General features: G+C 35.2%; 1 protein-coding gene across 3 annotated transcripts in view; it reads right to left on the bottom strand.

The window, feature by feature from the left end:
- Positions 1-24643, bottom strand: part of FAF1 (Fas associated factor 1) — a 474908-nt gene that overhangs the window by 83737 nt on the left and 366528 nt on the right. For all 3 annotated transcript variants that reach the window (XM_029946447.1, XM_029946449.1, XM_029946448.1), the window contains 2 exons: positions 14512-14648; positions 9892-9980 (listed from right to left, as the gene is read on the bottom strand). In XM_029946447.1, coding sequence (XP_029802307.1) covers positions 9892-9980; positions 14512-14648 — 226 coding nt within the window. The remainder of the gene's footprint in view (positions 1-9891; positions 9981-14511; positions 14649-24643) is intronic.

Genomic DNA, 24643 nt, shown 5'->3' with positions numbered 1-24643 from the left:
TGACTTCTTTTAACTAAGCATAATGCTTTTTGAATAAATTCAGGTTGTTGTACGTATCAACAGTTTGTTCCTTTTTATTGTGGAGTAGCATTCCATTATATGGATAGACAACAGTATTGTTTATCCATTCACCTACTTAAGGTGAACTGAAGGATAATGAAGGACATTATGAATAGAGCAGTTATGAACAGAGCTTTTATGAACATTTATGTATAGGTTTTGATGTGAACATTAGTTTTCACATTTTTAGAGTTAAAATCTAGGCTGTGTGTTAAGTGTATGGTGAACTTTCTGAGGAAAGGTCAAACTTTTTCTGAGTGGCTGAACCATTTTCTATTCCCATCAGCAAATGAATAAGAGTTCAAGCTGTTCTCCTCCAGGTATTTTAGTGTTCTCTCTTCTAATTCAAGGGTAATAAGCATTCCTAGTCCAAGGCTCCAAAGGTGTGCAAAGCTATGATGAATATTTTAGTATATAAACAGTGAATTACCTCAATAACACAATGCTGTACAGCCAAGAATTCCAAAAGCAAATCCTCTATTAAAAATAGTTTCCTCTAGTGTGCCAAAATTTTCTCTAGGATATTTTCCTATATATGTTCTAGACATTAAAACACACAAACATAAACACACATATACACACCTCTAACAGTAACAAAACTTTAGAAGTGTGGAGTGTGGAGAATCATTTTTCCTTTGCTTTGACTAACTTTGGTATTCCTTATGGTAAAAATGGTCTGCAAAGACAAGTATTAATAGGAAATGTAGGGTATATATGTTTATTGTTGAACTGAAATATCTAATCTGAAATTAGAATCTTTCTGCCTAATTAATCAAGTAGTCCCCACTTAATTATAAAATGGGTCTCTTGTGGCTGATGTCATCTTCCAATCTAGCCATCTGTTAGAAAAGTATCCTTGTTTCTTCTAGAAGACATTTCTTCACAAATCTACTTACTATAATGCTATCTAATATTGTTGTTGTTGTTTTTTAGCTTAAGAGAATTCTCCCTGGTGAGGTCTTTCTTTCTAACACCCTATATATATCGCCATCATGGGACTGTATCATCCTTGTAACCATTAGTGCTTAGCACAAATGTGGGCATATAGCAGGTCCTTAATAAAATGTGTTGGTTTAGGGGTCAAAGAAATGAATTAATGTTGGTTTACCTGGTAAACATCTATATATCATCCTTTAAGACTTAAATATTTCCTCCTTTAAGATGTCTTCTTTGGGTCATCTCTGTACCTTGTACTTATTTCCATTGCTATGTTTTCATACTATATTGCAACTGCCTGTTTGCTGGCATGACAGCTAATTAGATATACTGCTTAGTGGGAGAGAAAATTTCACAAAGAATATGCCTGTCTCTAAAGATAAGGATTTAGGTAGTGTCATATTTAAGACATGAAAAGTTTCTTCTGCCTCTTTTTAAAGCATTTGCTTTAAGAGTTTCAGTTAACATTTTCTTTGGATGCCTGTCAGGTTTATTACATTGGGAAGGTTTCAACAGCTACTTGAGAACACTTTAGAAGAAGCATAAAATTTTAATTTTTATTTGGAGCTACTTTTAAAACAATGGTACACAAAACAAAATACCTCATATACCCCCCCCCCCAGCCAGGTAATATTGCAAAATTGGGAAAATAAACATACTTTGTTAGACTCTACTTTTACTGAAAACAAAAAGTAGACAGGTTCGTCCAGCTGTTTAATAATGACTGCCTCTACAGTAATAAATGTTGACAGCCCAAATCAAAAAAGAATGCATTACTGAGATATCATCAATTGTGCTCTGTCATTACAAGGCAGCTCCACCCAGCCTAAGCTTGTCAAAAAGTGTTACTGTAATCCATGAAGAAGCCTCTACACCTCAGGCAAAGGAAAGAAAAAATGTGAAGGGCTGGCTCAACAGGTGTGTAGAATTGTAATGCCAAAGCTGAGTCATAAATCTCTTTACATTAGTTTCATATAAAACAAATATTAACTTCTACTCTGAATTGTCAAGCATGGTTGGACAGATCCATCGGCAGGCATATTAAGAGCAACAAATGTAAACAAACAGGGTGTGGATATAACTTTTTAACAGTGAGCATTATTCCATGCATAAGAGTAGACAGTTATGACAAACTTTCTTATTCTACTCAAATGAATATGGTATTTGGGAATCTAGGAATGTCTGACCTACCCTTCAGGTCAGCCCACTCTGATTCTATCTAATCTTGATTAGAACACTGCCTCAGTTTATCCTTCAAATATTTAATGTAAATATAACTCAGCTTTATAAGGGATCATGATATAGGAAAAGGACAGAAGTATGTATTCTGGTTTTGACACAGTTGCATGACTTCGGACAAACTTTTGTAAGTATTACATGCCTCTGTTTTCTCTTCAATAAAATGGAGATAATAACTATTTCACAAAGTTATGATGAAAATTGGAAGTGTTTACATTCAGGACTAATCTAACAGAGCTTGGCATTAGCAGATATTCAACACATTTACTTTCTTTTTTAAGGTACTTTAACTGACACCTTTACTTCCCTAAGAGATAAAAGTTTGGAATTTAATACAGAGTAATAAATTGCTCAGGATTAAAGCCCATGAAAGCAGGGCTGGAATCTTTTCCAGTCTATGTCAGTTCCCAGCAGTTTCCAGCAACTACTGACCCCAAGAATCAAGAACTTCTCATGTTGCCAGTCCATAGCAATCTCTCACTTCTCAGCACTCAAAACTACTGAACATGGGTTTTGTTAGTGATTTTTTCTTTATTATAATAAAATATACATAATATAAAATTTAATATTTTAGGTGTACAATTTAGTGGCATTAAATGTACATTCACAGTGTTGTGCAAACTATCACACTATTCCCATAACATTTTCATCACCTCAAACAAAAACTCTATGCCCATTAAGTAGTAACTCCCCAACCTACTTCATACCTCCAGTCTACAGTAAGCTCTAATCTACTTGCTCTTCTTATAAATTTGTCTATTCACGATATAGAAGTACACTGATACAGTATTTGGCCTTTTGCATCTGGCTTCTTTCATTTCAGAGTCTTCAAGGCTCATCCATGTTACAGCATGTATCACTACTTCAATCTGCATTACAGTTGAGTAACATTCTTTGTATAGATATAACACACTTTTTAATCCATTCATCTGCTGATGGACATTTGGACTCTTTCCATCTTTTGGTTATTATGAATAATGATGCAATGACATTTATGAACAAGTATCTGAGTTCCTGTTTTTAATTCTTTTGGGTATTTATACCTGGAAGTGGACTGTCGAGTAATGTGGTAATTCTATATTTAACTTTTTGAGGAACTTCCAAACTGTTTTCCAAAGTGTATACACCACTGTACATTCCAATCAGCAATGTACAAGATTTTTACTTTCTCTAAATCCTTGTGTTAATTTCTATTCTTTTTGATTTTAGCCATTCTAGTGTATGTGAAGTGGTATCTTCTTGTGGTTTTGATTTGGATTTCCCTAATGACTGATGATGTTGAGCACCTTTTCTTGTGCTTGTTGGCCATTTGGATATCTTCTTCAGAGAAATGTCTATTCAAGTTCTTTGCCCAATTTTGAATTGTGCTGCTTGGCTTTTGTTGTTCAGTTATGGGAATTTGTTATATATTCTGGATATTAAACTTACCTTTTTATGTATGATGTTTAAGTATTTTCTTCCATTCTGTGGGTTGTCTTTTTACTCTCAATAGTGTCTTTTGAAGCATAAAGTTTTTAATTTTTTTCTACAAGTGTTTATTTAAATTCCAGCCAGTTAACATACACTGCAATATTCGTTTCAGGTGTAGAATTTAGTGATTCATCACTTACAACACTCGGTGCTCATCCCAAGTGCCCACCTTAATACCCATCATCTACTGAACCCATCTCCCATCTAGTAACCATCAGTTTGTTCTCTATAGTTAAGAGTCTTGTTTTGTGGTCTGCCTCTCCTTCTCTCTCTTTTTTTTTTTTTTACCCCTATGTTCATTTGTTTTGTAAAACATATGGAAAAATAATATGGGATTTGTCTTTCTCTGACTGACTGACTTATTTAGCTCTCTAGCTCCACCCATGTCATTGCAAATGTCAAGATTTCATTCATTTTTGTGACTGGGTAATATTCCATTGTATCTATATATCACATCTTTATCCATTCATCAGTCAATGGACGTTTGGTATCTTTCCACAACTTGGCTATTGTTGAAAGTAAGAGAAGAGAAATAACACCCAACAGCATAGAAATACAATTAAAAGACAATATTATGAAAAATTATATGGCAACAAATTGGGACAACCTAGAAGAAATGGATAAATTCCTAGAAACATATAAACTACCAAAAACTGAAAAGAAAACTTGGCAGACTGATAGCCAGTAAGGAAATTAAATCTGTAATCAAAAGTCTCCCAACAAACAAAAGTCCAGAGCCAGATGGCTTCACAGGGGACTTCTACCAAACACTTAAAGAAGAGTTAATATCTACTCTTCTCAAACTATTTCAAAATATAGAAATGGAAGGAAAACTTCCAAATTCACTTTATGAGGTCAGCATTACTGTGATACCAAAACCAGACAAAGACTCCACTAAAAATCATAACCACAGGCCAATATTCCTGATGAACATGGATGGGAAAATTCTCAATAAAATACTAGCAAACTGAATCCACAGTACATTAAAAGAATCCCACCACGATCAAGTGGGATTTACTCCTGGGCTGTAGGGTGGTTCACTATTCACAAATTAATCAACGTGATACACCACATTAATAAAAGAAAGGATAAGAATCATACGATCCTCTCAATAGACGCAAAAAATTTTTAACAAAGTACAACATCCACTCATAATAACACCTTCAACAGAATATGGTTAGAGAGAACATACCTCAATATAATAAAGACCATATAGGAAAAACCCACAGTTAATATCACCCTCAATTGAGAGCTTTAACTCTATAGTTAGGAACAAGGCAGGGGTGTCCACTCTCACCACTTCTATTTAGCATAGTACTGGAAGTCCTAGCCACAGCAATCAGACAACAAAAAGAATAAAAATGTATCCAAATTGGCAAGAAAGAAGTGAAACTTACACTATTTGCTGATGACATGAAACTCTATACAGAAAACCTGAAAGATTCCACCAAAAAGCTGCTAGGACTGATACATGCATTCAGTAAAGTCACTGAATACAAATTTCAATACTAAATAAAAAAGAAGAGCTCAGTGAAACTAAGGGCTGAATTTTTCAAAAGATAAACAAAATTGACAAGCTTTTAGACAGACTCTGTAAGAAAAGAAGAGGGCTCAAATAAATAAAATCAGAAATGAAAGATGTTACAATTGATAGCACAGAAATACAAAAAGGATCCTAAGAGATTACTATGGACAATTACATGCCAGTATGCAAATAAATTATATCATTTAGAAGAAATGGATAAATTCCTTGTGGGGTGTCTGGTGTCTCCATCAGTTAAGTGTCTAACTCTTGGTTTCGGCTCAGGTCATGATCTCACAGTTTACAGGATAGAGCCCTGCACTGGGCTCTATGCTTATAGCAGAGCCTGCTTGAGATTCTCTCTCCCTCTCTCTCTGTGTCCCTCCCCAACTATTTTTCTTTCTCTCTCAAAATAAACTTAAAAAAAAAATTCCTTGCAACATACAACCTACCAACACTGAATCAGGAAGAAATAGAAAAATCTGGAAAGAAGTATTCCCTGCACCTATGATACTGAGGATTCTAAATAAATTAAGTGTTGAATGGATGAATAAAGAAATGACTGAAATAATAAACAGATCAAGAACCAAGTATCATAAACTCTTTATAATCAGAGGTTTCTGATTACTACTGGCTAAAGGAGATAGGGCATATGAAAATAATCGTATCTACTTACTTGTTAGAAAGTATCTATTGTTTGGAACCAGGTTATAAGTAAAAATAGATTCTAGATGTGGTTACTATCATGTAGTGATATTTATTTTCCTTCTCATCCCTTCATTGCCAATAAGCCCACATTGCAGCAAAGTACCTCTCAGTCCCCAAGACTGAGCCCGGTGCTATATACTTGATAGATGCTCAGTAAACACTTAAAAAACCAAACTAAATCATTACTGAAAATGTCTGTGGATAAAACTATAGGCAGTTCCGCCAAAACAAGAGGCTCGTATAATGCATACCTCTTGATTATACACAATGGAATATTACTCAGCCATTAAAAAGAACAAAATCCTGCCAGTTGCAACAATGTGGGTGAAGCAAGAATATCTTCTATCTAAGCAAAATAAGTCAGTCAGAGAAAGACAATACAATACTGTATGATTTCACTCATATATGAAATTTAAGAAAGAAAACAGATGAACATAGGGAAAGCAAAGAAAAATAAGATATAAACAGAGAGGGAGGCAAACCATAAGAGACTCTTAAATATAGAGAACAAACTGAGGGTTGCTGGAGGGGAGTTTGGTGGGGGAGTGGGTGATGGGCACTAAGGAGGGCACTTGTGGTGAGTACTGGGTGTTGTATGTAAGTGATGAATAACTAAATTCTACTCCTAAAACCAATACTACATTATATGTCAATAACTAACTTGAATTTAAATATGATCTTCGAAGAAAAAGAAAAGAAAATAGAACAATTAGTGATACAAAGGTTAGTGCATTTTAGGCCATTAAAGAATGATTCAGAAAATGAATATGTTTGGGTCTGGTTTTATTTAATAAAAGCTTTTTATAGTATAGGCATTTCTGGTTGTACTAATACAATGGAATCAGTGAAATAATGAATATCATAGAACCAAAGTTAAGTTTACATAAATTCAGGCCTAGGAAGCCGTCTCCTAACCCTGTTCATGAATTTGATTATAATCACAAGCTTAAGATAAAGCCTTACTTGAAGAGTAAAAGCAAATTCCCAATTAAAAGGGACAGTATTTCTTGTCACATACTCAGCAGATATCAAATCATTTATGATCTATGCATAGTCCAAAACAAGTCTTTGAACCTAGAAAATCCTTGTCTTAGGAACTCTACCAATGAACTTCCATGAAGACACTACAAAAACAAAGAGAAATCCTTACCTCTTACAGTTAAATTTCAATAAAAATTTCAATTATATGGAGCCTTGGATTTTTCCTGTTACCCTCATATTAAATTTTGTGCTCAGTATTAAAGGAATTAAAGTCAATTTCTTTACCAATGAATTATGAAGAACACAAATTAAGATGAAAGAATGAACTGGGAATATGCATGCAAATACTGTGCATTCATATTATTATACAGCATAATCTGTAAATCTAGTACTAATGAGACTCAAGATTTAGATGGCTGAAGAATGTGTTTAGTGAATTATTGTCAATCAGTGCCTCTATTCCAGGATAAATGTAATCATGAATGGCAACATACCTATTATTACAAATTCCTAAGTAAGTACAGTACTTCATTATTTCAAAATGTCATTGTCAATTTATAGAGTAACAGATAAACATCTTTCCACTATATACCTGATTACCTTTTCTTTGGAGTAAATGAAACACTGACTATTAAGGAAAATTACAAACATCATTTTTCTAGCAATAAAAGAAACCTAATGTGTATTAAAACTCTAAACTAGTTACAGCACTCCAAAATTTCATATTTGTTAATTAGTGCTAATTTGTTAATCAGAATGTATACCACTGTAATCAAGAATTCATTTTTTCAACGAACATTTTTTTTTTATGTTTCTTTTTGAGAGAGAGAGGGAGAAGGAGGGGGTAGGGAGGGAGAGAGAGAGGGAGGAGGGGTGAAGGAGGGAGAGAGAGAGAACACGAGTGTGGGGGTGGGCAGAGAGAAAGGGCGACAGAGAAGCAGAAGCAGGCTCCAGGCTCTGAGTGGTCAGCACAGAGCCCGATGCAGGGCTTGAATTCATGGACTGAGAGATCATGACCTGAGCTGAAGTTGAAGGCTTAATTGATTGAACCACCCAGGTGCTCCATCAGCTAACATTATTTCACGTGAATTCTGCCAAGTATTAATTTATTCAATCATTTAACAAACATTTGTTGAGTGCCTACTTCATCCTAGGTACACCGTTAGGGGATACAGTTATAAATGTGAATATGACCCAACCCTTGCTCTTAACAAACTCACAGTCTAATAGAAGAAAGACACAAGCAAATAAGGTAAAATACAATAGTTCTACTTTTATTAAAACTGTCTACATTTTTTCCATTTGTAATAGCTAATGGGTATTGTATTGAAAGTACTTCCTATAGCTTGAAACTTTTCATAATTGCTCAGAAACCAAACTCTCCCTATTCGTCTATGAAAAAAAATTTTTTCAATTAAAAATATTGGGGAGAATAATTTAATAAGTACCAGTGAAATAAACATCTCAAATTAACAAATGCTAGCATGTGTTTTATACTTTATTTTTAAGCTGTTTTCCAAACTCAGAAATTAAAAAAAGATGTTTTTGGTTGATTTTATTTATTTTTGAGACAGAGAGACAGAGCATGAGCAGGGGAGGGGTAGAGACAGAGAGGGAGGCACAGAATCTGAAACAGGCTCCAGGCTCTGCGCTGTCGGCACAGAACCCAAAGTGGGGCTCGAACCCATGAAGTGTGAGATCATGACCCGAGCCAGAGTCAGACGCTCAACCGACTGAGTCACCCAGGCACCCCAAAACTCAAAGTTTTTGACTAACAAAGTAATAATGATTACTTGAGATTATTATAGGTCCTACTAGCCATGTGATCTTGGGCAAAAGAACTTAACCCTTTTGATCTTCAGTATTCCCATCTGAAAAGTGAAGATAATAGTACCAATCTATACTAGATTATCTCTCATTTGCTCCTCAGTATCCACACTTCATCTAGCTTTTTGCCCACGGAGGTTCTCTTGCCTTTCAGTTTCTGGTTAGGTTAGGTCAGTAGGAGATACTAGCAGGAGATCAGAGCTTAGAAGGAAAGTAAAGCTATTCCCTGGTTTCCTCCCTACCAGGACACCAAGAGCTATATCCCTCTACCCGATACAGTTCTCTTGATATACCACCTTCTCTAAGGCCTTTAGGCCTAGGGGTGGTAATAGCTCCTTATTGCCCTAGAGTTTGTACCATCTATTGCTGATTTCCATAAACCCTGCCCTTACCTTTATAAACAGTTCTTTTATTAAACTGTTCTCAAATAAACAAGTTTGAGAGTGTCATGTGTTTTCTGCCAGAACTCCATATGACTCACAGACAACCTCATGGGGTTGTTTTGAGACCACATGAGATGATAAAAGTAAAGTGCTTAGCTCAGTGCTTAGCACATTATAAATATTCAGTAAGTGAATACTTACTGTGACTCTAATAGTGACTACTATTGTTATTATCAATATTGCTGTTACTATTATTTTATTTGAGGTTCCATGCTCATGCCATCTATACCAACTGAATATACTCAGGCGACTGAGAAATTCAGAATTATGGAAATCTTTTACTAATTCTCACGGTGCTTCAAAAATATGTTCCAATGTAAAATCTGTTTACTCCTAATCAATCTCAATATTTAAAAAGAGTAAGAGGACCTTGAAAGTGAGTGAGAAAATCACATAGTGCCCAGGGTTTCCTGGACTCTCGTTTCTTTTGTAAATATGCTTCGGAATTCATTTCCTGCAAATTGACCTGTCACCACTCCAAATCTAGCAAAGTATAAATGTCCATAAAGTTAAACAAATTGTTGGGTCTTAGGGTCATGAAAAGAAAGGACTGAAAGGTAAATTCAATGGTATAAAAGTCCTTGATTCATCTGGAAATGCATCTTCATCATCCTTATTTATCAATCATGACACAGGCAAGCATCTCCATTTGACAAATTATCCCATCAAAATCCTATTAAAGGTCTATTTAACCTTTCATCTTACCTCATCCTTTATATCTTCCTGTTGTTGGGCTGTGAAGATCTCCATTGCAGCCATGAGTCTCATCATTAACTCATCCACTGTTGTGTTACCTAGCAACACATGGAGATTGCCAAACTTCACATTATTAAAGTTATTATAAAATGGAAAGCCATTCTAGAATTAATCAGTAAGGAGTAACTAAAGCCTAATAAAAATTACAGACTATTATGCTAATATCTAGTTAAAATACTTTCACATTTTCATTGAAAAGTTTCATGTTCGATGTGAAAGAGTAAAGCAGCATATAGGCAGTTCAAATTTCAAATAGAGTAATTTGGTTCTGAGGGAACCATCTCTTAATGAGAAAGATTTTCAGCACTATGAAGAAGAATGGTTAAGTCATGATGATCAGAAGTTCTTTCAAGTTAGAAAAACTCATGTACTTAAAGATACTAGCAACAACAACCATTTGTTTATATGCCAGTACTTAGGCTAAATACTAATATGTATACACACACACACCCTCTCTCTCTCTCTCACTTACCTGTACAACAATTCTTTGAAGGTATCATTATGATTTGACTTTGAGAGCTCAAGTAGCCCGTGCAATCAGGATCAAGCTGATTAAGTGGTGGGGCCAGGGTTTGAAATCAAATGAGTCCAACTCAAAAAGCCTGTTCTCTTTGCCACCTCAATACACTATTTATTTAGAATTATCTCATGCCTTAAACTTATTTAGAATTTTTCTTATCACTAATTCTCTCTTATCACTCTTTGGTGAAGCAAATGGTAATTCATTTTTTGAAAAAAGAAAAAAAATTTTTTTTTGCCCAATTGATATTTTTCCCTTTCAGCTATTTTTAAATGACTCTACTATAAACTTTAAGAGAGTACTTCTTTATTTTATTTTTTTTAAACTTTAAATTTTAATTTCAGCTAGTTAATATACAGTATTATATTAATTTTATAAGAGAGTATTTAAATATTTGATTTCCTTTTGGGGTGCCTGGGTTGCTCAGTCTGTTGAGCATCAGATTTTAGCTCAGGTCAGGATCTCACAGTTCATGGGTTTGAGTGCCAGAGCCTGTTTCAGATTCTCTGTCTCCTTCTCTCTCTGCTGCTCCCCTGTGTGCTCTCTCTCTCTCTGTCTCTCAAAAATAAACAGTAAAAAATTTTAGCAATTCTTCTTTTCTTTCAAAACTAAAGGCAAAATTGCCCATCTTTCTCCAGGGCTTGAGAAGGGGTCTTCTTGTCCCATTGATGAAATGGGACAACAAATAGCAAGCATCCTTGCTGGTGTTATTCTAGAGTAGGGCTGGAATAACAAGACTTATTGGTCCTTTTCTCTAATTTTTTTATGACCACTGGAAGCAGGTTAGGGAGCATCTGTGGTCCTTAGTAAAAGAAACAATCTAAATCAGTCACATCAGCACTAGTCTCTCAATAAATGAGCTAGAGAATAAATATTATCTTGGTGTGATACCATGGTACTGAAAAAGCAAAGCTGGCTTTACAGTCAGAGTTCTAACCTAGGTCCACTATTTAAAAATTATATGTTCTAGTGACTAGAAACTGCCTAGCATGTGACAAGGGCTTAATAACTATTCACTTAGTAAGCGAAAAAAATAAGTAAATGAGTGACTGATGATAGCTCTCTAAGGATCAATTTCCTTATCAGTAGAATGAAGATAACATTGTACATAGAATACACAATCACTGGTAGTTATTAAGAATAGATATGACAAATGGAAAAAATTTAGGAGAAACTTCAATGGAGATTTTGATACTGGGCAATCTTCAGGTTTCCTTTTCTTATTTGCAAACTGTAGTGACTAAGACTCAGAGCATAGGATATGAGTTCTTATGTTTGTTTATTTATTTTGAATGCAAGAGGGAGAGAGAATATCCCAAGCAGCCTCTGTGATGTCAGGCTAAAGCCTGATGTGGGCTCAATCCCACAAAGAGCGACCTGAGTTGAAATCAAGAATCAGACGCTTATCTGAGTGAGCCACCCAGGTGCCCTGGGATAGGAGTTCTTTATGGAGGGCACTAGAGAGGTGATTACATATTGGCAATTCATTTTCAGACTTAAGCCTGCTTACCAACTATACTTCAGACCTAACTGTAAGGATTCACTGCCAAACTAGACAAGATAGAGAAAAGGTACCAATTAATGCAGTTCTGAACGAGTTTTTTCTTTATAGCCTATTGTAGTGGTTATAAAACTTTTGTTTTCAGAACTCATTTATACCCTTAACAACTACTGAGATCCCCAAATAATTTTCATGTGGGTTATTGTTATCAATATTTATTGTGTTAGAAATTAAATTTGAAATAGTTAAGACATATTTATCAATTCATTTAAAAGTACATAGATATGTAGTTGAAAAAGAGAGGAGTATTTTATTTAATTAATTAATTAATTAATTTTTTTACATTTATTTGAGAGACAGAGTGAGACAGATTGTGAGTGGGGAGGGGCAGAGAGAAGGAGACACAGAATCCGAAGCAGGCTCCAGGTTCTGAGCAAGCATTCAGCACAGAGCCCAATGTGGGGCTTGAACCCACGAACCGTGAGATCATGACCTGAGCTGAAGTCAGATGCTTAACCAACTGAGCTACCCAGGCGCCCCAAGAGAGGGGTATTTTAATAGATAATTTTAAATATTCTTTGATACACCTACACTGATAAGTAGAAGTTTCTTTAAATACGTGAAGAATTTGAAACCATTCATGAACTGTTTGTACTTCATAATATTAAGACCCACTGACCTATCTTGTTCTTTGAGTGGACCTTTTACCTATGCATGATTTTATAACATCATGCATTTGTAATGTGGAAAATACTGGTTCACCGACTTATGCATTTCTCCTCAATACTGACATACCTAATTATATGGTATCAAAAATCACATTTGTTAAAATTACAACTGATGTCATCGGAAAATTAAGCTATCAATCTTATGGTGGAGGACATACATCTTGCTTAAAAGCTCAAATTTTATCATTGGCAACAAGTACCATCAGTAATACCCAGGCTATCTAGGTATACTTTGTCCGTATTTTCAAGTAAAAATGATGTTCTGTAAGGAAAAATGACTAGTTCAGCTCAAGCAAACACACTAGTGTTTTTCTTTGAAACTATCTTTGTACTCTGAAATGGTGTTATTCATACCTCTCATTATGTCACACAAACGATAAAAAGGGTAAAAATGTAATAAAATAATTTTCAAATTGCATATAGTAGAGGTAAAGAATAGGATTACTAGTATAGTTTTGGTCATAACCTTCATTTATGTGAAGGTGCCAGTTTTACAAAACCTTAATTTTGTGCCACCAGTGCAAATGTCAAAACAGTAAAAAAAATTAAAATTAAAATTAAAAAAGGCAAAAAAGAAGAGTTTTGTCACATGAAAACAATTTGACATCACAGATCCAATGAAAGAGTCTAGAGGACCTCAAGGGTCCATGGACCACATTTTGAGAACCACTGACTATTATAATATTGCCTGTGACAGGGAAAACAGTAATGAAATATTATCTTCATTATCCATTTATCCTATGTAATTCATTCCCCCAGAAGATCTTCTTTAGGATTATTTATGAAATTCAATGCTCTAGTTACAGAGCAAACATAAAATACCAGAGATTTTATTTTGAGTTTTAAAGGCACTAGAATTTACACCATGCCCCCCCCCCATCATATTATCTGCTATAGAGCTTTTGACTGAAATACAGGAGAAATAAAGTAACTGAGGGCTGCCTGGGGGGCTCAGTAAGTTAAGTGATTAACTCTTGGTTTTAGCTCAGGCCATGATCTCATGATTAGTGAGTTTGAGCCCCACATTGGGATTTGCAATGACAGTCCAGAGCCTGCCTGAGATTCTCTCCCCCTCATCTGCTAGTGCGCATGCTCCCTCTCAAAATAAATAAACTTAAAAAAAAAAAGAAAGTATCTCACACACAAGCTGTAGCTTGGGGCACTTGAAACATCTTTTTGCTATGGCATAGAAAAGATACATTGTTTTCAATTTAAGTTATGTTATAAATAATAATTTATAATAATCCTTGGGATATATCAGTAACAATTTTAAAAACGCACTGTTTTTTGTTTATAAAGAGTACGCAATGTGATGAAACTTACAGGCATCCTATAGCTTCACGCCTTAGCACTGCACCCTAACATGGAGTCACACAAATAAGGGTATACCAGCAACCACTGTGTGAATAATACCCAGTCACTGGCTTTTCTAGAGAACTAAAGATCAGCATTTCTTTCAATTAATCAACATTACAGCAGGAAATCAATCTATGTATAAGAAATGTCATATTTGACAAGTGATTATGACTTAATTGTTGGAGAATTTAGCAATTTGGAACAATTAACATGATTATGCTATGTCCCAAGGGTTGTACAATTTTACTAGGAAATGTCTGTTGGATTTAATGCAGCATATTTAATTTTCATTTTTTAATACTTTTTGAAGATATTCTTCTTTAGGACATTCTATATTTGAAAATACAAAGACATTCACTAATATAGAGAATTACTGTCAACTTTGATGATAAATATATAGGGTTATCTCATACACAAGAAGACACTCTACTCCCTTTGTACATTATGTACATTATGTACATTACCTTGTATCACATTTAACACTTCATTAGAAGAACGCTTTCCCATAATAATCAGAAAAAGTGGAAACTGATCTGTTTTTTGAGTCCGAATGGTTTGTGCAACAACACTGCCAAAATGTCTATTGCACATTGTCAGAAATCTAAAATGAGACAAAAGTCAAAGTTAGTTTCATTTCAGAGTTTAATATACTTGCTAGTTCTCCAACAAAAAAAATCACTGTTTTACTAGTTATGTTACAATTAGATAGCCTGTCTGATATCAATATATACAATCCTTCTATTTTCAGTTTTCAATGATATCTTAAACGATACAGGAATGATTATTATATAGGAAAGCAGGCGGCATTTCCTAAATGCTGGTTGGGGTCTGACCTCATAGGATAGTCTTAAACATTGCAAGCTATACTGCCCTAAACAATGAGAAAAACAAACAAAATGAATTTTAAGAGGAAAGAATTTCTTAAATAGGACAAATACCATGTGGTACAAAGTTAAATTGACTGGCAGCATCCTAGACTAAACAGGATTTAGCAACATTTTCACAAGTCTTTAGAATCAAGAATTGTACTTTAGAATTGTGTTTTCTCCAGTAGTAGCAGGTCTTCTAGTTTCATACTTACCATGGGATAAAAATAATAATTCTAAGCTTTTGACCAAAAAAGCTCAGAGATATTAGCATACTGAAGTCTAGCATTAGTATTCTTAACACGATCTGGAATAAATGAAAAAACTGATAAAGCTTTTCTCTTCTATTAGAGGACTGTTTGAAATTAGCATTTCTTTCAAGAGAAAAGGGTAGCTTATGATATGTTTTCAGATCTGATGGTAAAAAGTAAATGTCATAATAATAATGAATTATGAAAGACCAAATGCAAATACAGAATGCTTTAATAAGATCCAATTTAATAAAGTCTGTAAAAATAATGGACTTTTAATAACACAGGTCACAAAAGGCAAAACAGTGGAAATTCTGGGGACTAGCCACTGGTACTGGCTTATTAATTCTTAATTATGTTCATGAAAGGCAACTTAAATCATGTGTTTTCTTATGCCTTATGATAATATTTTAGGTAACAACTCCTCTGAAATGTATGTTCTAGCTGATGAGCAAAATCCTGTTGTCACATGCATTAGAAGGTAAATCTATTTGAAAAGACAAACGGCATTAAAATGTCATGTGCTCAGATTCATTTGATATCCAAATTCAAAACAGAATCAAACCTCTTAATTTTTAAAGCCCTTATATCTCTTGTCTATAGAAATTCATTCCAGAAATTTAGGCTGAATCCTCCACAAAACCTGTGACTACAGGAAGTAGACCATGTTAAGGGCCACGAGAGCTGTCAGCAAGAGTGCCAAGACAAGTTATCACCACAGCAATAAGTTCATTGGGAGGCAGTTTCATATACATATTTAGAGCAGCAATAACCAGACCTCATGGCAATTTGAAATGACAAGGCCCTAAGAAATCCATTGTTGGCCATGAAATATCAGTGTTCCTGTGAAAATTCAGATCTTCACATTCCAGAATGATTCTACGATAAAACGTGCTTAAGCAGCCTAAGCCTCCAGTACCAAATTTCACACCCATATAGTTTTAATTCATCAATGGAGATCTGTAGATCAGGACACTTGAATGTTAGGATGTCATTTTTCTTTCTGCTCTTACTAAATATTTGAGGTCAATCTTGACCCTGATTTGATCATTGGCAACCTCTGAATTTAAAGAGCTCAAAAACCAGTTGGAGTGCCATTCCCTACAAAAGGGAGAAAATAAGTCCTTGTTGCTTTCACACCAATGGAGTAAGTGGATATCACAGTAGATGCCCATCACAGCACTAGCCTCACAAGTGATATTAAATACTACCTAAACAGGATACCCCCAAAAAAGGAAGGGAGGAAAGAAGCCAGGAAGGCAGGAAGGAGAAAAGAAAGAAAGCAGGCAAATAGGCAGGCTGGTTAGCTTAGTGGTTTAAAGTATTCAATTTTAAGACAATTTGCCTGGAAATTGTGTACTTTCCAAATTGTCATTTTATGAAAATGAGCTAGAAGGGAAAGTAATTATGAAAATACAGGTATCTTCTTGAGTTTAAATTAATATACAACACACATTTCAAAACTTCGCAAAATGTATTCAAGAGAAATACAGCCTTCAAAGGCACATTAGCTGTTCAATTAACTATAAAAAACAACAAAGTGATCAGTTTTCTAGCAGGTATTGGCAAATCATTCTAATGTTTTGGAAGTAGTTGAGAAACACACAGGAATCCCACAGCCAGTTGATGCTTTCTAGTGGCCTCAACTAACGATTTGTTCTAATTCAAAGAGAGACTTTGTTAAATTTTTAATTAATCTAATTAAACTTCCTAAGATCTGAATCATGTTTACTTTGAGATTTTCAAATAACAATCAATGAGAGCTGCCTGTAGGGCCAATGGACAGATTACAAAATTCCTACTTGTCAGTTCCTTCTATTACAATTTACAAGATTTCACCATGCAGATATCACATCCTTCTCATGGCTAGGAGACTCTGCTTCTTCCTCAACATCATTCACAGCACAAAGTTACCATTCATAAGCATACTAACAGCAGCAAAAATCTACTTCAGAATATTAGCACAAAAACAGACAAGGGAAAAACAAATTGTTTCAAGAAAAAAATGAGCCAGTGCATCTAACGGCAGCACCTAACTAGTCAGCCTAACTGCACATGGTGTTCATGAGAGTCAGGCGTCATGAAGGAATGAATGGTTTCAAAAGCAATTGGAGTCCTACAAATCAAACCCAGAAGGGGAAGCAATGGCAACTGTCCCGTGGCAAGAAGAATGGCTTTGTTTTTTAATTTTAATTATTTGTTTAAATAAATGAAACAATTTACTCTTCATATATCTGTCTAATTAAGGAGAGGGAATAAGTTGCCAAATCGACACTCCAAAACCAAACGCTAAAATAACAAATTTAAAAGAGAAGGAATGAAGGTGGGAGAAAGGAAGGTAAGGAGGAAGGGGAAGAAGAAGGAAGGATTGAGAAAATGAAGGAAGAGAAAATCGATAATCACAAATCAGGTATCATAAAGCGATTCATTGGTAGGGGGGCTGAGTGATGGTGGCGGTGGGAGAAGTGAGTGAGAAGTCTCAAACTTTGGCCTTGCTGAGGAAACAAAATATAATTAGTAGCCCATATTTACTAGCTCTTGCTCTCAGAAATCTAAAATTAGGAAGATACAGTCTTATCTTTTAATCTAAAGTTTGGGAAGAAAAAAAAAGCAGAACGTCTAATGGCTAGCATATATTAATCATTAGTAAAATTTTCAGTCTCTGAAGCATAGATCTTTTCTATCTTGCTAATGGAAAGCAGGATTACTAATAAATCAGATATGGGAAAAAGTAATCTCATTTTAATTCAAAACAGGATATAGTTTAGTTTCTTTCAATCAAATTCATAATTAAGTGAGTCACCAGCTTTTACTAAGTTGTACTCCAACATAAAATATGTACTAGAAGAAACACAGAAATTTAGGAATGGTGAAATTACACAAAATTTACTATTTACTATGTACCAGGAAATATAAAAGGAGGCATATCTGATAAAAAATGGAGGCTAAGAACTGCTAATGACTCTGTGAGGCTTCCTGATTATTACGTTTCAGTATGACTTCCAAAGGAACCTCAGATGTAAAATGGGAGTAACACCTTTAAAACATTTATATTCTTACATATATATCTTACAAAGATACAAAAAACATTCAGAATTATATTCCAAATTTGGTATCCCTTAAAATTGGTAGCTATTTTATTATTAATTGCATAATGATATTTAATATTTTTATCATAACTACACTTTCATTAAAATGAAAGCTTTTGGGGCACCTGGGTGGCTCAGTTCGTTAAGCGTCTGACTTCGGCTCAGGTCATGATCTTGTGGTTTGTGAGTTTGAGCCCTGCGTTGGACTCTGTGATGACAGCTTAGAGCCTGGAGCCTGTATCAGATTCTGTGTCTCCCTCTCTCTCTGCCCTTCTCGTGCTTGTGCTCTGTCTATCTCTGTCTCTCAAAATAAATAAACATTAAAACATTTTTTAAAAAATTAAAAAAATCAAATGATGGCTTAGGCTTATACCTATGAGCTAACACTGAAAGATCTTTTTGCACAGTAAGAATTGTTGACTAAAAACCAAAATAGTCACGAGTGTTATTTTCATTTAGAGAATGAAAGGGCAAGTATTAATATTTGGAAAATAAGAAAAGACATGATGCTGAGGCTGTGTAATACCATAAAACCTTACACATTTAAGAGTGGATATGTTAGGCACAGTAGAATTATATAGCTAAATGCAATCAGAATCTGTTTTCCCAAACATCTCTAATAAAAAAATGAAGTAAATAAAGGAAACAGTACTAAATCACTATTTTAAAAATGCATTTATGTTTAGCAATGTTAACTGATTTAAAAGCAAGAATCAATATCAAATTTTCTGGCTGCTTACCCTTGAGCCATTAAACATTAATTGTCTGATAATGTGTGAACCATTTCTTCAAAATGAGGTTACTGAGTAAAAGACACTCATATTCAACAGGGACTTCTCCAATATTACCAAACAGTTTAAGGCAGAATCTATATATATACTTCCTCAGCTATAACTGTTAATTCTATACTACTTCTTAAGTTACTTTGGCTTAAGGCTTTTTCCTTTATTATTAAAAATTTTTAATGTTTATTTATTTTTGAGAAAGAGAAAGAGAGTACAAGTGGGGGAGGGGCAGAGAAAGAGGGGGACAGAGAACCTGAAGTGGGCTCCATGCTGACAGAAGAGAGCCCAGTGTGGGGCTCACACTCACGAACTGTGAGATCATGACCTGAGCTGAAATCATGATTCAGACACTCAACCAACAGAGACACCCAGGTACCCCAAAGGCTCTTGCCTTTAAAACAGACCAAACAAGCTGTTTTTGCTATAGTAATAATCCTCATTACTTACACATGTGTATTCATGTATCTAGGGTTTGTTTAGCCACATTTATGTACATCAGTAGAAAAATCAGAACATAAGAGAAAGGGCCCTTGAGATCATATACCTATCTAGCCATCTTTCTTTTGCTTTTCCCTTTAATAGGAAAACTAAATCCAAGGTCCTTTAATGTGTGAAGTGTGACTTATCAAGTTACTAGCACTGCCAAGCATACCAAAATCAGGCCAGCCAAAGAGTTTTATCTTTTACTGCAACACCATTTCCACGTCTGCATGCCTATCTCATTGTTCAGCTCAGTTCTGGAGTTTGTATTGAGAATGATCTTCAGCACCCCTGGCACATGTCCCTTTGTCCTTTAAGGGTAGTTTTGATTTTTGGAAATAGTCTTAAGTTTGATTCAAACTAAGTGAGGAAGAGGTATGTGACTAAGCTGGGGAACACTGATTATACAGGCAATGATCTTAAATTTTAATGGCTTAGGAATCACCTAGGGAGTTTATTTATTTTGGAAAGAAAGTGAGAGGGAGAGAGAGAATCTTAAGTCCTGATGTGGGGCTCGATACCACAGCCTTGGGATCATGACCTGAGCTGAAATTCAGAGTTGGGTGCACAACTGACTGAGCTCCATTTTAAAAGGCAGGTTCCTCAGCCCCATCCCCTAGAGATCCTGATTCAGTAGATCTGGGAAAAGGCCCAGGAAGCTGTCTGTTTAATAATATGTCAATCCACACCAGGTGATTTTTGAATAAGGGGTAATGGACTACACTGAGAAACATGCTTTCAGGACACAGGACTGCTTTCCTTGTAAGGCTTTAAGCTGTCTCTGAATGAATTTCGTAAAAAAGCTGTCCCCAAAATGTGCTGGACAATGGCAGCTTCAGTGGACCATGTGTCTAGTCTCCTGAGGTGATGACCACATTGAAAATAATTCTCACTTCTTCAATTGTGTAGGTGAGCTGCAACGTCTCTGTAAGACAATTAAAATAATACCCCTGAAGTCTGTGAGCTACAGGTGATAGAGGAAAAACAAAGCAGGGAAAGGGAGCCTGCAATATAAAATAGTCTCACTAAAAAGTTGGTATTTGGTCAAATACTCAAAAGAAGTGAAGGAGGAAGTGAAACACGTATCTCTGCGAAGAGAATTTCAAGGCAGAAAGAATAGCAAATACCAAGACCTTGATAGCATATTTTAAAGGTAAAAAAGTTAGGAGAGCTAGGGCAGAGTGAAGCATGAAAAACAAAACTGATAATTTTGAGTATTTCTATATGGTAAAAAAAAAATAGTTTAATAAGGCCAAAGGATAAATGATGAACAGGGGAAAAAATTCTGAATTTCAAACCACAGAAAAGGGGCAAAGTTCCCTAATATACAGAACTCTTATAAAACAATAAGGAAAAGATCAACAAACAATATATAAAGACAGCTCCCAGAAATGGAGATAGCAGTGGCTCATAAACATGTGAAGAGACACTTAAAATAACTCATAATGAGTTAACTTCTAATTAAAGCTACATTAAGAGGGGTGCCTGGCTGGCTCAGTGGGTGGAGCATGCAACTCCTGATCTGGGGGTCATGAATTGGAGACCCATGTTGGTTGTAGAGAGTAAATAAATAAATAAATAAACTTAAAAAAAAAAAAAGCTACGCTAAGAAACTATTTTTCATCTTTCAACTTAATAAAGCAAGGTTACAGGGAAACAGGAACTATTGTACAGTGTTACACAGAGTGAAATTTGTGCCAACTCCCTTGTGGGCAATTTGCCAATATCTATGAAAATTAAAAATGCACATATACTTTTTTTCTTCCAAGTTTTAATTTAAGCCAGTTACCATACAGTGTGATATTATTTTCAGGTGTAGGATTTAGTAGTCCATCACCGACATACAACACCTAGCGCTCCTCACACGTGCTCGCCTTAGTCCCCGTCACCTATCTTCAACCCATCCACCCCCACCCACCTCCCGCAGCAACCCCCAGGGTGTCCTCTATAGTTAAACGTCTTGTTTCATGACTTGTCTCTTTTCCCCTATGTTCATCTGTTAAAAAATACACACACACTCTTAACCTAGCACTCCTACATTTGGGAATTTAGATATGTTTTTATATAGGAAATCACCTATGTGTACTCTTACTATAGAATTGTAATAGCAGAATATTGGAGGCCCATCAGTAGGAGCTCATTAAATAAATTATTGTATCTTGGGAAATTTAAAGGAATAATATTTAGCCATAAAATAGAAAGAGTTCTTTATGAACTGATATGGAATATCTTTAACATAAGATGTTAGTAGAAAAAGCAAGGTGTTGAATGGTGTTTACCAGTTTCACCATGGTGTAAGACTAGGGAAAAGTAAGTATATATTAGCTTTAGTTTGTTTATATATAAAATAGTCTCTGGATGGATAAGTGAGAAACTTATAACAGTGCCTCTGGGGAGGGTAACTTAATAGGGGTAAGTACAAGAGACTTTTCATTTCATACCTTTTAATGCCTTTTGAGTTTTGACTGTGAATATATTAATCAATCATGAAATAAATATGAAATTTGAAAGACTGTACATCCATTACAAAAATAAAGAAAAATTGCATGTAATATCAACTCCATAAACTTTTAGCACAATATTAATAACATTTGTCTACTTCTTATCAGTCTTTGGTTCAAATATATATTTTCCTTTTTGTGGTAATTATTATATGAGTGAAAACAATTTTTTAGCCTTCTATGCCATAGTAATGAACTGACATGTTACTTAAGTGTTTGATTAATATTCCATTGAGTGGATGTATATGTTGCCATATTCATAAATTTTCACCTATAACTAGATTTTTCTTTCTAGTTTATTATTATTATAAATAATACTGGGATAATAACCTGAAGTATTTCCTAAGGACAAAAATGTCTGTGAAGTGAAAATATAGGATAGAATCATTTAACGACTACTGATCCATATTAGCAATATGTATCAGTCACTTTCTAATAATTATTTTGAGAGAGCGAGAAAGAGTATGGGGGAGGGGCAGAGAGAGAGAATCCCAAGCAGGCTCTGTGCTGTCAGTGACGAGCCCAATTTGGGGCTTAATTTCACAAACTGAGATCATGACCTGAGTTGAAATCAGGAGTCAATGCCTTAACCAACTAAACCATACAGGAGCCCCTGTATTAGTTGTTTTCTAAAAGTATGGTACAATGTCTCTCCATGAAAATGCAAATAACTGGATGCATGTTAGAACACAGCCAAACTAAAGGCAAATTTAAAAAAACACAGGTGAGATTTGGGGGAAGATTTAATCTAAAAAGCATCCCTGGTCTGTTTGAGGCTTATTAGACTTCCTAGTAACAGTAAACTGTTAAATTGTCTCAACAGATAAGGAGTCAGAGTTTATTTTTTAAATTTAATGTTTATTAGTTTTGACAGAGAGACACAGCATGAGCAGGGGAGGGGCAGAGAGAGAGAGAGAGAGGGAGACACAGAATCTGAAGCAGGCTGCAGGCTGCAAGCATAGAACCTGACTCAGGGCTCACACCCACAAACTGTGAGATCATGACCTGAGCCAAAGTAGGACGCTTAATCAACTGAGCCACCTAGGTGCCCCAGGAGTCAAAATTAAAAACAAAAACAAATAACTTCTTTTTTTTAATCAATTAATTTATTTTTTGAGAGAGAAATAGAGAGAAAGAGAGAGTGTGTGTGTGTACAAGTGGGGAGAAGAGCATAGAGAAAAGGGGAGAGAAAATCCCAAGCACTGAGCTATCAGTGTAGAGCCTAACGCAGGGCTCCAACTCATGAAATGTGAAAGCATGATCTGAGACAAAATCAAGAGTCTGACACCTAACTGACTGAGTCATCCAGGTGCCCCCAAATCAAGTAATTTATCTCCTAATTGTTACCTATTAATCACTCAAGTGAAAAGGCATTGAGACACAGTTTAATGACTATAGGGTCATTATTTACACAATTTTTTGGGAAGGACGATAATTATAAATAGATAATTGGCTGTTTTTTTCTCACCATTAGTAATTAAAAAAATATTTATTTTAAGTACCTCATACAAATCTTATTTGGGAGGAATAACAGAAAATCTAATCCAATTTCTTATCAAATGCAAAAATTCCTTCTCTAGCAATGTAAAGAGAAGATTCATTTTCAGGGGCTATATAAGGACAAATGTATGTTAAATCACAAAAATTATTTCTTCTGTGTTCTGCCTTTTATCAATCAGTCAATATTTAGGAGGGCCTACATATATGATAAGTTAAGACATAGTTTCTGTCCTTAAGATAATAAGGGTATTTTGGGTTTGATAAATCAAGGCCCCTAAACAGAAACATAATCTGGTATTTAACTGGGGCCTGGATTTTAGTGGTTTAGATTAAGTACTGGAGAGAACGGGAGAAAGAAATGGGAGCCCAGAAGTCAGGGACTTTGTGTTCCATAATGGTACTCCTGGACAACTGTTAGGAGGAGAGAAATCATCTCTTATTCACCTCTGCATTCCTAGCACCTAGTGACTAATTATATTTGTTGCCTGAATAAGCCAATTCATGCTTCAGTAACCTTTATCTCCACTATGATAATGTTGACCATACAACTTTTCTTTTCCACTTCCAACTACTTCTGAAATCAGTTTAATTAAGACAGTTGGGGGGTGCCTGTGTGGGTCAGTCAGTTAAGCCTCCGACTTGGGTCATGACTTGGGTCATGATCTCACAGTTAGCGAGTGTGAGCCCTGCATCAGGCTCTGTGCTGACAGCAAGGAGCCTGGAGCCTGCTTTGAGTTCTGTCTCCCTCTCTCTCTGTCCCTCCTCTGCTTACTCTCTCTCTCAAAAATAAATAAACTTAAAAAAAAGTAGTTGACATGAATTATAATGGTCTCCAAGGCCTCTTTCATTGTGCTTCTACCACCATAGGTTATTTGGACCCTCAAAATAAGCAGGTATTGGTCCACAAGTTCAAGACTCAAGGCTTCCCTCATCATTTTTAGCATACAACAGTTTTTACATAATTTCATCCTGTTACCACCTACTGACTGCAAATATGATTTAGAAGAGGTGTAAAATATTCAAATATTAACATATTAAGGAAAGTAGGAATTATTGCAAGCAGCATAATACTATAGGAAGAACAGACTTAGGAGTCAAATAAACCTGATTTTGTTATTTACTAG

Source organism: Suricata suricatta, chromosome 8, assembly GCF_006229205.1.
Source record: "Suricata suricatta isolate VVHF042 chromosome 8, meerkat_22Aug2017_6uvM2_HiC, whole genome shotgun sequence".
Lineage (NCBI taxonomy): Eukaryota > Metazoa > Chordata > Mammalia > Carnivora > Herpestidae > Suricata > Suricata suricatta.
Note: the sequence above shows the minus strand (reverse complement) of the source record. Positions and strands in the feature narration are given on the sequence as shown.